Source organism: Melitaea cinxia, chromosome 10 (genome assembly GCF_905220565.1).
Source record: "Melitaea cinxia chromosome 10, ilMelCinx1.1, whole genome shotgun sequence".
NCBI classification, from domain to species: domain Eukaryota; kingdom Metazoa; phylum Arthropoda; class Insecta; order Lepidoptera; family Nymphalidae; genus Melitaea; species Melitaea cinxia.
Window position 1 is genome coordinate 6,867,040 of NC_059403.1, and position 14,431 is coordinate 6,881,470.

The 14,431-nt window shown below is 34.2% G+C and overlaps 2 protein-coding genes and 1 pseudogene across 2 annotated transcripts; all 3 read right to left on the bottom strand.

Moving 5' to 3' along the window:
• Window positions 1-829: 829 nt before the first annotated feature.
• Window positions 830-1,670, bottom strand: LOC123657095 (15-hydroxyprostaglandin dehydrogenase [NAD(+)]-like). The gene has a single exon (XM_045592681.1). It carries the CDS (start codon window positions 1,643-1,645, stop codon window positions 896-898), a length of 750 nt encoding a protein of 249 aa, XP_045448637.1. The 5' UTR covers window positions 1,646-1,670; the 3' UTR covers window positions 830-895.
• A 1,526-nt stretch (window positions 1,671-3,196) lies between these two features.
• Window positions 3,197-4,118, bottom strand: LOC123656981 (15-hydroxyprostaglandin dehydrogenase [NAD(+)]-like). The gene has a single exon (XM_045592588.1). It carries the CDS (start codon window positions 4,092-4,094, stop codon window positions 3,339-3,341), a length of 756 nt encoding a protein of 251 aa, XP_045448544.1. The 5' UTR covers window positions 4,095-4,118; the 3' UTR covers window positions 3,197-3,338.
• Window positions 4,119-11,166: 7,048 nt separating this feature from the next.
• LOC123657219 lies at window positions 11,167-11,989 on the bottom strand (annotated as a pseudogene).
• Between the last annotated feature and the right edge of the window lie 2,442 nt (window positions 11,990-14,431).

Below are 14,431 nucleotides of genomic sequence, written 5' to 3' on the forward strand. Positions count from 1 at the left end.
TGTATGTATTTTTAATGCTAAATCATAAAAAATAAAAATGAAAAAAAATCGCAAATAAATTAAAAAAAAAAATTATGGCTGGGCCATATAAGGATGACAATATTTTGGGTGGGCCATCCTTATAACTTAGTTGTTTAAAAATATTTTAAGATTAATTCTCAGATCTACCAAATATGCACATAAATTTTCATAACAATCCGTCCAAGCCGTTTCGGAGGATTTTGGCCTTAATACTGAGATACGAGAAATTTATATATTAGATTTATCCTGCACAAGAGACATCCTATTTATTGATCTCATTTGAAACAAATATAAAATAACAAATATATAAAGTAAACAAATATATAATAAAAAATTTACGTTTTAATTTTACACAAATGACAAATAAATTGACTACTATCGCCTAGTGGTTTTACTTTCAATCCCGTGGAAATTTTGAAAAAAAAATCTATGAAACCGGTTAACTAAAGTTTGTCTTTGAGGATAATATTTTTAACAAATACAATGTTGTTTGTCACAATTTTTTTTTATTTACTGTTCACTTTGTATCACATAGATACACTTCAGCCTGTTATATCCCACTACTGGGCATAGGCCTCTTTCCCCATGTAGGAGAAGGATCAGAGCTTAATCCACCACGCCTATCACTATATATTTTAACACATTTAAATTACGGTTTATATGCAAAAAATCTGTAGTGCCGAATTAAATCAAAAATATGAGAATGAAGGTTAATTGCTTAAACGTTGACCATAAAGTAAATTTTAACGCCGTTTCTTGCCTTATGTATAATTATTTATGGTTATATAAAATGAAATGAAAAACAGAATTTGAGATTTCATTCATTATTATTTAAAAAAAAGAAACAGTTGGTTGAAGTGATCACCTCAATAATCTAAACTTCAAAAATAGGCTTCGCTCCTTCGATTACCCAAGCAGTACCACTACTAGCGTTTTCAAATACCTCGACAGCGGCTTTACCAACCGAATCCACTTTCTGCCAAAGCTGTTTCTTCATAAACGCGTGGTAATCTGCTGAGCATGCGTCATCCCACGTCTTTGGTTCTGCTATCAAATTTGTCTCAGTATATCCAGGACAGATGGCAACAACCCTAACGCCCGATCTTCTATAATTGTATGCGTGTCCCAATGATTTCGTAAAACCCATCACAGCAAACTTTGATGCTTGATAAATGGGAATGTATTGATCGACTCTGTAGCCATAAATTGAAGCTATGTTTATAATCGTACCTCCTTTACCATTTTTGTCAGTTCTCATGTGTTCCCAAAACTTTAAGGACCAGTCGATTAATGCCCAGACGTTGGTTTCGATAGTTTTTTTTCCAAGTTTTTCTTTATGAATTCCAGCATTATTTACTAGAACATCAACAGTCTTGTACGTGTCAAAAATTTTAGCTGAGACAGTCTCCGAATCCTTTGTAACATCACATTTTATAAAAACAGCTTTGTTTGCGCCGTATTTTGTGCATAGAGTTTTTGCTGCTTCTGTTCCTTGTTTTTCATCGATATCTAGAAGGATTGTGACTTTAGAATCTTTTTGTAGATATTGATCAGCTATTTCATAGCCGATACCGGCAGCGCCGCCGGTTATAACGACAACTTTATTTTTTAAAGTTTTCTCCATGTGTACTTCTAGAAAGATAGACTATTATTAAGTTGTAATAACAAAGACACGGCTATAAATGAAGCTGATATAAAGCCAAAGGTCCGCTTATCGTTATATCAACAAAATTAAGTAATGATTATTTCATTTTGTTTACTGTAATGACGTATCTTTAAATGAATTCTTGATAAAAATATTATAAATACAAGTTAATATCACCATCCCCGCCGAATGAAATGATAACAATTTTAGTCTTATGCCATTTTTTTGGTCTGGGGTCTTTTGTAGCCTATTTGATATATTTTAGATTTTAATTTGAATACATTTTTAATCACTTAACACGTATGATAATATACTTTTCAATGCATATAGTTTTTGCGTGTAAACAAACACCCATATACATATGGTACATTACTATTTACCTCATACGCACAACATTTTATAAAACTAAAGTATCATTTAAATTTGTTATATGAGGCTTTAGATAATAAGATAATTTTCATATTCTTTCACTTATTCTTGTTGAACTCATGACTTTTTTGAGTTTTAGATATATATTTTACTAGCTGACCTGGCAAACTTCGTACCGCTTTATTTTTTTTTTCTCAAATATAATAATTACACATATCAAAATAAAATATAGCCTATCTTTCAAGTTGGACCTAACTCCACACGGTGTGCAAGTTTGATTACAATCGGTTATTCTTCTTATATGTGTCCGTATATCGTATATTATGGGTTATCTTTCTTTATATGTGTCCGTATTTTCGTGTACATTAAGAATATATAAATTAGCTTAGGGGTCCATCGCGGACCAACAACGAGACGCGTTATTTATATATATTAACATTTTATTTAGTAGGCAGCTGTAATTTTTAAGCTAATGAAAAAATGCAGGAATGCTTGATTCTCATATACAGCAACAAAAATTAATACATAATGACTTCTACTATACATAATAATACGTTCTTTTTTTTTACAAACAAGTACAATTTTAGTATTAGTCAAAGTAGCATTAGTTTATTGATATTTAGTATAGTAAAATTAAATATTAATATGTTATTTGCACGAATGTGTGGAATCTGATTGTAATTATGACCTTGAGATTTGTTGTTCTTGATATATAGACACATAATTAGGTACGTAAATAGGTTTTACATTGTTGGACAGTTAATATCATTATGTCAAACATACAACCACACGAAATATGTGACTGCCAAGATAAAAAAAGAGAAAAAAAAGAAATAGAAAACGAAACGAGTTATATTATTATGAAACGTGTTCCTATTTCTGTATTAGCTTATAGTCTATTACATGTTACTTATTTACCTTGACAAAAAAAAAATTAAATGATGCTGATAATTTATTAAAATGCAAAGACACACAGCTACATTCCGGTTGAGGTATGTCTTCTAGTATGTCGGAGAACAAGCTTTTCATTAGAAATTTTTTTTTTCAAAATATTTAGTCGATGAGACTAAAAGTGCAAATGTGAAAATATGTACATAACGTGTACACATTTTAGAGACCTTACAAAATATTTAAAAAAGGTATGAAAAGAAATAGGCATTGTTAAAAATATTTTATAGATTTATGTTATTTTAATAAAATAACCACAAATATTTAATACAAGTAAAAAGTTGCACAAAAACCGCAATGTTAAAAAATGTAAAATACTTATTATAATTGCGTAACAACAAGACACATAAAACATTCAAATGTCTATCTTTTCAGCGGGTCTAGAACCCTCCACGAGCCAAACTGAGCCAGAATCAGCATTCTTAAATATCTCCACCACGCCATCGCCGATAGCTGGAGGTTCCTGCCATTCGAATTTTGATAAATATGGGGACATTTCTTCTAAAGAACATCCCTCCCACACATTTGGAGTATCCGTCAAACTTGTATGTGTGAGTCCGGGACACAGTGTGACGACGCGAACGCCCGATTTTTTAAAATTCATCTCATGGCCTATAGATTTCGAGAAACCAAGTACCGCGTACTTAGAAGCTTGGTAAAATGGTATAAATGAAAATATCCGGTAGCCAAATATCGAAGAAACATTGATTATTGTACCACCTTTTCCGCCATTAGCTAAACTCATATTTTTGTAAAACTTTACTGTCCATTCCATGACAGCGATAGCATTAATATTCATCGTTCTTTTGATGTTTTTCTCATCGAGAATACCAGCATTGTTGACGAGAATGTCGATATACTTATGGTTCCTTGTGATCGTTTGATACACATCTTCCAAATCGTTTAAGACATTACATTTATAGAAAACTACTCTGTCGTCCCCATATTTCTGTTTTAAGTTCATTAGCGCTTCGTTTCCCTTGATTTCGTCCATATCGAGAAGAATTGCCAATTTCGCCCCTTGTTGCAGAAAGCTGGTGACCATAGCCAAGCCTAGGCCATTAGCAGAACCAGTCACTGCTACAATTTTTCCTTTAACCTGACGATCCATGTTTCTTCCGACAAAAAAATTTTCACACTGAGTTATAATATGAAGCAATGACTTTATATAGGCTAGTAGCTTGAAGAGATGAAATTAGGGCACCTTCGTAAACTACGATAAGAACCATAATATATTTGTAATATTTATTGTGTTATTTATAATAGATAGAGATAGAGATAGAGATAGATACTAGATTTCTACTTGATTTCGTTAGTATAGCAGTTTTGATATTAACTCATATAGGTACTATGCTATTTTTAGGAATTTCTAGAGCAGAAATCATAACATTTATAACAAATTTACAACATTAATAAACAATTTACTTAATTTTTAAATTTTAATTTATAATGTCGGGTGTGTGTGTGGGTCGTTATGGCAGGCCCGGAGGCCTGTTTGGGTTCGGGCCTTGAGGTGCGCCTCCTTACCTGGGCTTTCCTCACCAGGGAACTTTGTCACCGGGGTCACGTTACTTAGGCCCGATGTGCCAAAGTCCTTCATGGAGGATTCGAAAACAAAATTTCCTCCGGGTAGGTGGCGCTGCTGTCGGTATGTCAGCAATCAAATTCCAAAGCTATTGTTTTGGGCAGGACAACGTCTGCCAGGTGCCTTAGTAGATATATTAAACTGACAGTAAGCAATTAAATATTTGTGGGTATATTTTGTAAAAAAAGAAAAACTAAAATCAGAGTTAATAACAATTATTTTTATTAACATTTACATGTCGCTACAACTGTTACATAATAATTAAAAATAATACCTATCTTCAATGGAAGATCATTTAAAAGTAATGTTTTAATTAATCGTACGGAACTTATTTTTGCTCATAGACTCGCACTGCGCAACTTTGTCATGAGTAAGCATATTTTTCCTTGAATAAAAAAATTAAATAAGTGTTCTTTAATAATATCGTTCGTGTAGTGTTCTTTAATAATTCTTTAATAATATTAAAAAATTAAATAAGTGCTGTGTGGCTACGGTACTAAAGAATTTAGCCACCCCCTCTCTTCCCGTGGGTGTCGTAAGAGGCGACTAAGGGATAACAAGGTTCCACAACCACCTTGGAACTTAAGAAGCCGACCGATGGCGGGATAACCATCCAACTGCTGGCTTTGAAATACACAGGCCGAAGACGGGCAGCAGCGTCTTCAGTGCGACAAAACCAGTACTGCGGTCACCAACCCGCCTGCCCAGCGTGGTGACTATGGGCAAAACACATGAGTTCACGTTATTTTTGGCGTAAACTTGTGGAGGCCTATGTCCAGCAGTGGACTGTATAGGCTGTAATGATTGATTGATTGATAATAATATAGTTTTTTTTGTGCTTTTGTATGTTCTGTGTAAAGTATGACGAAATGTGAAGAAAAAAAATTATAACTCTATTAGTTATTAGTTTGAAATATTCCTAAAGGAAATAAATTTTATTATTAACATTTTTTTTTCCTGGCTGTTGAATGACTCTACTAGTTTTACAGCCAAAGTTACCTATCATAAATGACATTGCAAACAGCCCTAATTTTTAGAATTTTAAATTCAAATAATAACACATTCGTTTACTTGTCATTGACAAGTTAACCGCTTACACTTACATTAAGACTTTTTTTTTACGTAGAGAAAATCCATCATGGATACCCTCCGGCGCGAGGGTGCCAGAGGGCTATGTCAGACTCTTACTGACTAAAAAAAACCACCACGTGTAAGCAGTCGTCCGCCTGGGTGGGGCGAGAGGGGGTCGCGCTAGCATTCGCCTCCTCGCCCCGATGGTAGACACTTACATTAAGACCTGTGTTAGTGCATAAATAAAATCTACAGCCAGCTTAGGTAAGGTTAAATCATAAATTAAATAACATCGCTAGTGAATTATGTACATTATATGCATATATATATATTAACTACACTTTATTTTTATTCATAATAATTATGTGGCGTGGGATCGTGTATATTATTAATATAGATAATTCTCTTTGTCTCGTAATCTTATTTCTTCTTTTCTAATTTTTGATGCTACATTTACACAGAGGTTATCAGCTATACACAGTTTTTTATTTTCATTTTCACATTTTTCACATATAATTCGACCATGCAGCTTATAGTACCAGTTATCGGTACACTTGTAACATTAAAAATAATGATAATTCTACATTCACAATTTTATATTATATTATATTATATAAAATAATTATATTATTATCTGTTGGTTCTGCGTGTTGCTTTGACTCCTTGAAAATTGTGTTATTTTTATTTCTAAGGATTTACTTTCAAATTATTTATTTAAAAGCAATAATAGTTATTAGATAGCAAGCAATTTACTTTTGTCAAAACCAAGACAGTCTTTTTGATAATACTTTTTCTATTTTAAGTAAAATGTTAAATCAACGCGCCACGTTCGCTTAGTACCGAATATAAAATCATTGTTCATCGTAGCGGGTACATCGTTCCATAGCTTAATTAGCTAGAGCACCGACACGGTCAGTCGAAGATATAGGTTCGAGATCCGCTGGAACGGTCGATTTTTGATATGGTTTTAAAAAATGTTTAGAATTTCCTAATGTGTGGGTAATACAAAATAAAATCGTACAAATTAAAAATAAAATTTTGTTGAATAAGCGTACAGTCCACCTGTTAGTTAGCAGACAGCGTAGCCTATCGATGCCAGCAGTATTAGCTGTATTATAAGCGCGTGGCCTTGTCCCTGACCCTCCCCAGGAGCGCTGGCTACTTTACCCACTACAGGAACACAACAATGCTTGAGAGCAGTGCTATTTAGCTGTGATCTTTTGTAAGGTCAATGTACTTCCTCCATCGATCTGTTTATTTCTGATATTAGTACTTTGCCGTACCTAAGTAAAGCGCCTATCTTATTGAGGTGCTCATTACTCGGTAACTATTCCCGCTTTATATGTATATTAGGCGTTTAATTATAACACAGCTTCTTCCAGCTCTTTTTTAGCCATTTATTTTTTTTATTATTTAATTATATTGTCGTCACTATAAAAATAATACTACTAAATCAAATTCTGAATCGATGGAAGATTGGATCACTTTTAATTATAATTAATAAAACAAATATAATTTTAAATATTATAATGACGATTTAAAAGCATTTTTGAAGCTTACCGAATTTGAGTCTATCTCAGACCTTACAAACATATAATTAATCGTAGTTTAAACTGTTCTCAAAAAATAAATTTCTGAAGTGAAACTTCTTAGGTAGTTGTCATTTTAAACTCGATGAAACGAAAATGCGTCACGATAAAGAAACAAACGCGTAAATGTATCTATACTAATATTATAAAGCTGAAGAGTTTGTTTGTTTGCTTGTTTGTTTGTTTGTTTGTAGCGCGTTGTTAATCTCAGAAACTACCGGTCCGATTTAAAAAATTATTTTTGTGTTAGATAGCCCATTTATCAAGGAAGTTTATAGGCTATATATCATCACGCTAAGACCAAAAGGAGCGGAGCACCAATGAAGAATGTTTCAAAATCGGGGGTTCTTTTTTCCTTTTGAGAGCTCCCGCTGCGTGCGCTGTGGAAACAGTTAAAGTTTCGCAAAAATCATGTACCACAGAATTGATCCTCTTTAAAAGTTCTAAAAAAAAGTCCGCGACAGCATATATCTATCTTTTAAGGTTGGCTCACTATGACCTTTTTTATGCTAACCAAGTTTGTTCTAAAATAATGCATTATTTGCGAAGATGTTTTTAGAAACATGATATTAATCCTTATCTAAATAAATACGTTATTCATCACATATTTAATTTAAAACATAATAGCCTTTTACATCATCATTATTACAGCCTATACAGTCCACTGCTGGACATGGGCCTCCACAAGTTTACGCTAAAAATAACGTGAACTCATGTGTATTGCCCATAGTCACCACGCTGGGCAGGCGGGTTGGTGACCGCAGTACTGGCTTTGTCGCACCGAAGACGCTGCTGCCCGTCTTCGGCCTGTGTTTTTCAAAGCCAGCAGTTGGATGGTTATCCCGCCATCAGTCGGCTTCTTAAGTTCCAAGGTGGTTGTGGAACCTTGTTATCCCTTAGTCGCCTCTTACGACATCCACGGGAAGAGAGGGGGTGGCTAAATTCTTTAGTGCCGTAGCCACACAGCACAGCACACCTTTTACATAATCGATTTCAATGAGTATCTCAGGAGATATCGCAGTTTTAAAATAACATCGCAGCAAAATAATGATCAAGCATTGCGCGCGCCTCTGTTCCACGCGAACGAAGTCGCGCGCAGAAGCTATACCTAATAAAAAAATTAGACACGGGTGTTTGGAATTACTTAAAGAATACAGGTTTTTACTAGCTCCAGTATACGAACAAATTTCTTTGGGCACGCGTGGTGCCTGTATTTCCTGGTCATTAGTTGGTAAATTCAAACTTGACGTTCTAGCTGAAAAATTGTGTGCACCGTCAAATCCTTTGATTTGACAAGTCGCAGAGCCACGATATTATCTTTTTCGAAATGCCGAGCTGTATTTAGGACCAAATCCTATTTATTGCACATGTCTTGAAATGCACGTTTTGCATACCACACTGCGACACATTCTCTGACGATCCGTTCTTTTCATTTTCGTAGTTACTATTATTATTATAATCATCATTTCACGTACCGTACCGTAGTCTCTAATTTTTGTCTGTCTGTCTGTCTTTCTATGGGCTCTTCGGAGCGGCTGAACCGATTTTTATGGGATAGTCATTAGAAGACAAAAAAGGTTGGGTGGCAAAACATAGGCTCCTTTTTATCCCGAAATTTCCGCTAAATCGGGGTTTTACGCGGGAAAAACCATGTTTACCGTGTCCGAGTATCTAACGTCCAGATAGATATAAAATATCCAAACATTTTTATTAAATATGACAATTTTTTGCGATCAAATTCTTTTTGTTTAGATAATTTTGTTGAATTTTTATGGGACAATCATTAGAAGATATAGAGATATAGTGATGAAGGTTATCCTATATATATATCCTATATATATAGGTTTCCTCAAATTAACGCGGGTGAAACCGCGATGCACAGCTAGATAAAAGATAATGAGATATAATTCACCATATAGTATTTTATATTCTCGGTGAAAAAAATGTCTCGTTAGCCTACTTTTCTGAAGATTCACTTCTGTTGTGTATGAATTACACACACACACTTTATTAATTTGGTCATACTTGTTATTAACTGAGGTTGGGTACAGCAGGAATTCCATGTTCAAAATATTCAGCAGCCCGACTTGGGTAGTGCCTTGACCTTACAGAAGACCACAGCTAAATAATACTTTTTCAAGAGGTATTTTGTTCCTGTTGGTGAGTAAGGTGACCACAGCTCCTGAGGGGATTGGGGATTGGGTCGACAACGCACTTGCGATGCTTCTGGTGTTGTAGACGTCTATAAGCTACAATAATCGCTTACCACTGGGTGAGCCGTACTCTTGTTTGCTGACCTAGTTATATATATAAAAAAAAAATATTAGTTTTCTTCACGTACAGAAGAGATTTCGTGTTATACGTCTATTTTCTGTTTATAATCACAAAATTATAACGTATTTGGAGTCGAAATTTCTTGTAGCCTTATCACGGGTTTCATCGCTGTACACTGTTCAAGTCAGATAACGATAACGCACGTATGCTCCATAGTCTTCTGTAAGTAATATTACCCATATTTGTTTAATAAATAAATGCTCTGATTGCTACAAAAATGTTAAAACAAATTGAAATATATCTTATCTTCCATATACTTTTTGTAACTATGATAAGGTAACTAAGCTTAAAATACATTTTATTGTAACAGACTTATATTTATACTAGCTGTGCCCGCAGCTTCGCCCGCGTTGAAATCAATGTGACACAAAGTTTTCCCGGCAAACTTCCAGTGAAACTCTCATCATAACCCGCTAAGCCGTTCCGTAAGCGTTCGTCTTGAAGCGCCGCTTCAGCCTGTAATATCCCACTACTGGGCATAGGCCTCTTTCCCCATGTAGGAGAAGGATCAGAACTTAATCCACAACACTGCTCCAAAACGTAAAGGTTAGATATTGTAAAAAATATATTTTTTTGTACTACTTATAAGTGATCAATATAATTGTTTCTTGAACACATAGGGTTGCAACGCGGTTATTTTGCTTAAAACCGACCCTGCTGTATATGTTTCACACAAACTATCAACCCCAATTAAACCCCCTTAGCGGTAGAATATCGCAAAATCCGTTCTTAGCGGACGTCTACTAACCTAACTCCCTGCCAAATTTCTACTTTTTTCACCCTGGATGGATGGACTATCCAGCGGTTTTTGGGTTCTTGTGATGAGTGGGTCAGTGACCTTTCTCTTTCATATATATATAGATTATGATGGACACCTCCTCACCATCTATAGAGCATACATTTTAAATTTCAAGTCTCTTACTTCAAAAACATGGGACTTTTATACAAACTTCCAACCCCCGTTTCATCCCCTTAGGGGTCGAGTTTTATAAAATTGGTTCTCAGCGGATGTCTACGCCCTATAAGAAACCTACTTGCCAAATTTCAAGTTTGTAACTGTTATAATTTCGGAGAGTTCGTGATGAGTGACCTTTCGCTTATATATATATATATATATATATATTATATACTTTAGTTGTACTTAGGTACATTAATTATTGTTACAGTAATAAAGAATAAAAAAATTATTAAATATATTACAAAAGATATGATAATACATAAGTTTAATAAAATACGTACTCATTAAAAATTCATCATTCATCATCATCATCATTTTAGCCTATCTCAGTCCACTGCAGGGCCTCCACAAGCTCGCGCCAACAATGGCGTGGATTCATATGCTTTGCTCATAGTCACCACGCTGGGCAAGCGGGTTGGTGACCGCAGGGCTGGCTTTGTCGCACCGAAGACGCTGCTGCCCGTCTTCGGCCTGTGTATTTCAAAGCTAGCAGTTGGATGGGTATCACGCCATCAGTCGGCTTTTTAAGATCCAAGATGGTAGTAGAACTGTGTTATCCCTTAGTCGCCTCTTACGACACCCACGGGAAGAGAGGTGGCTATATTCTTTATTGCCGCAGCCACACAGCAAAATTTATAACAAAAAGTATAATTTAAAATTATTTAATATAATTATTTACATTTAGTCATGCAATTAAACTCCTATTTCTACAGCTGGTCTGGAACCTTCTACAACCCAGACAGATCCAGGATTTCCGTATCTGAATATATCAACCGTACCATCTCCGATAGCAGAAGCATCCTGCCATTCGTACATGGTTAAATGCTCTAGGAATTCGTCTAATGAATCCTCCCAGGCATTGGGGTTGCCAGTCATATTTGAATGTGTCAAACCTGGACATAGTGTGACCACTCGGACACCAGATTTCTGGAAATTCAACTCATTACCGATGGATTTCGAAAAACCAATCACTGCGTACTTGGATGCGTGATAATATGGTATAAACGGTGTTATCCTGTAACCGAATATTGAGGACACGTTGATGATTGTACCACCTCTACCACCATTGGCTACACTCATTTTTTTGTAAAACTTCACAGTCCACTCCATAACAGCGTTTGTATTAATATCCATCGTTTTTTTGATGTTACTCTCGTCAAGAACACCAGCATTGTTAACAAGAATGTCGATATTTTCGTGGTTGTCGTAAATCTTCCCGAACACTTTTTCTAAATCGTCTATAACATCACATTTATAGAAGACCGCTCTGTCGTCTCCATACCTCTGTTGCAAGTCCGCCACAACTTCTTTTCCTTTCTTTTTGTCTATATCAAGAAGGATCGCTAATCCCACGCCTTGTTCGAGAAAGCTGGTGACAATAGCTAGACCTAAGCCGTTTGCGGCCCCGGTTACAACGACAACTTTTCCTTCTACCTCACGATCCATGTTTTCCACTTCGAAAACAACAACGAACTGATAAGGAACGGACAGTATCGTTGCTATATGTGTTGTTCCCTTGTACGTTATGATAAGAACCACATTATTTATTTGTTAATTTTAGATATATTATTACATATTTCTATCTTGTTCGTAGACATTAATAATTAAAAATATGCTACTCAGAGAACTTGGAACATAGTCCATAATGAAATATTTATCTGTATATTGTATTAATTACTTTGTAATAAAACTATTTCGTGACATCCACCACAGAAGACTCAACGAAGTTATGTAATGTGTATAGGTTACTAATAAATTCTATTTCGCACATAAGCTACCTTTATCAGCATGAGTGAAAACAGCCTTTAAGACCAGTTTCACTTCGAACAATAAAACTACAAAATGGATTTGTAGTTGATAGAATTGTTTGAAAAAAGAAAAATATGTCATAATTTTCGTACAGATAGAATAGATATCGTTACGGTGTCAATACTTATGAATCATTTCGTTATTTTCACCAATAATTGTTAAAATTCTGTTAATATGTGTTTATATGTTTATGTAGGTATATACTGTTTAAATGTTTTGTAATTTAATTATATGTGATAAACTTGAGTTGTTGATTGCGCACAACTACCGACATATTTTTATTAAACGGTTTTATTTAGCTCACCCCGTTTGTTTTATTTATTTTTTATTATTTATTCTTGGGTCAAATTTAGTAATTCAAATTTCACCCTCTTCCTGTCAACCGATTAATCTGAAATTTTGTATACACTTTGGATTTTGGTGACAATACAATTATGTTTATTCATTATCATTATAAATTCAAGATAGCCGCCGCTACAAAATGGCGGATAATTTATGTTTTATTAATCCCATCAATATGGGTATCAAATGAAAGGGCTCAATATAAATTTAACTATTTTATTTCAGTTCTCAAATATAAATTTTTCAGTTCTCAAATATAAATTTTATTATTTTTCAGTTCTCAAATATAAATTCAGTTTTCAAATATAAATTTAACTATTTTATTTCAGTTCCATGTTAAGAAATACTTAAGTTTATGTTTTTTTTTAATATTCTATTCAATCACATTTGTAAAATGAAGATTCAAAAGAGCTTTTGAAAGCTACTTGAATAAAGCGATTCATCATCATCACGAACTTTAATATATTATAAATAATAATTGTGTTTGCTCGCAAACGAAATAATTGTGTTTGCTCGCAAACGAAAAAAAAACCGACTTCAATTACATCGACAAGTAATACAACGTAGATCGACGAAAAAATAGTCAAGCAACTACGCGTTATCAAAGATTACCCAAAAAGAAGTCATCAGATCTCGATAAAATTTATATGTGACCACATGATAAACATCAGCTTTCGATTAAATTAAAAATTAACAAAATCGGTACACCCAGTAAAAAGTTGTTGTGGATTTTCGAGAGTTTCCCTCGATTTCTCTGGGATTCCATCATCAGATCCTGGTTTCCTTATCATGGTACCAAACTAGGGATATCTCCTTTTCAACAAAAAAAGAATTATCAAAATCGGTACATCCAGTAGAAAGTTATGCGGTATAATACAACGTAGGTCGACGAAAAAAGCGTCAAGTAAAAACGCATTATTAGATATAACTCGAAAAGTAGTTGTTAGATCTCAAATAAATTTACATGGGACCAATTGGCACACACCACCTTTCGATTAAAACAAAATTTGTCGAAATCGGTCAACCCGGTCAAAAGTTCTGATGTAACATACATTAAAATAAAAAAAAAATACAGTCGAATTGAGAACCTCCTCCTTTTTTGGAAGTCGGTTAAAAATATGTATTCTCATAAGAAGGAAACTATAAAAGTAAACTCAGTATCTTTATATTATATAGATTATCTACTTAGAACACTAAAGAGCCTATTTGTAAATTCCTAATAAGATACTAAGCAAAACCGATAAATCTTGATAATTAAGGAATCATTTCTAATATATTCTGTGAATAAAACATTTATATGCCTGAGCGGACACTACTTAACATCTAGTAGATACAAAGGGTGGTAATATCTATGTTGCCTCGTCATTTTGTATCTATTTCCCTTATGTTCTGTGATCACAACACAAATTCTCACACACAAAGACACACAAAGTGTCAAAGAATATTTTATGACAATTCATACGTTAAGTTATTATAATTTTCTTTTAAATCTTAATGTCCTAGACTATAAATCTTTTTCAGGCTTGGATTTAAAATCCTGGTAGCGTAGTATTCAAACCTCATGCGAGGAATCCTCCACATCTCGGTAGTAATTTCTTGGTAGCTATATCTCTCTACTTCATACTGAAGCACCGTGGCGAAATGTGTTCCAAATCATAAGCTTCAAAAAAGTATAATGCCCCTGCAGTAGATTATACTTTAGACTTTATACTTAGACTTTTACTCTATCTCGATGTCAGAGTACGTGGGATACACTACAT

Excerpts from the sequence above, each read along its gene's own strand:
- LOC123656981 (XM_045592588.1), bottom strand. The coding sequence starts at position 4,094 with ATGGATCGTCAGGTTAAAGGAAAAATTGTAGCAGTGACTGGTTCTGCT.
- LOC123657095 (XM_045592681.1), bottom strand. The coding sequence starts at position 1,645 with ATGGAGAAAACTTTAAAAAATAAAGTTGTCGTTATAACCGGCGGCGCT.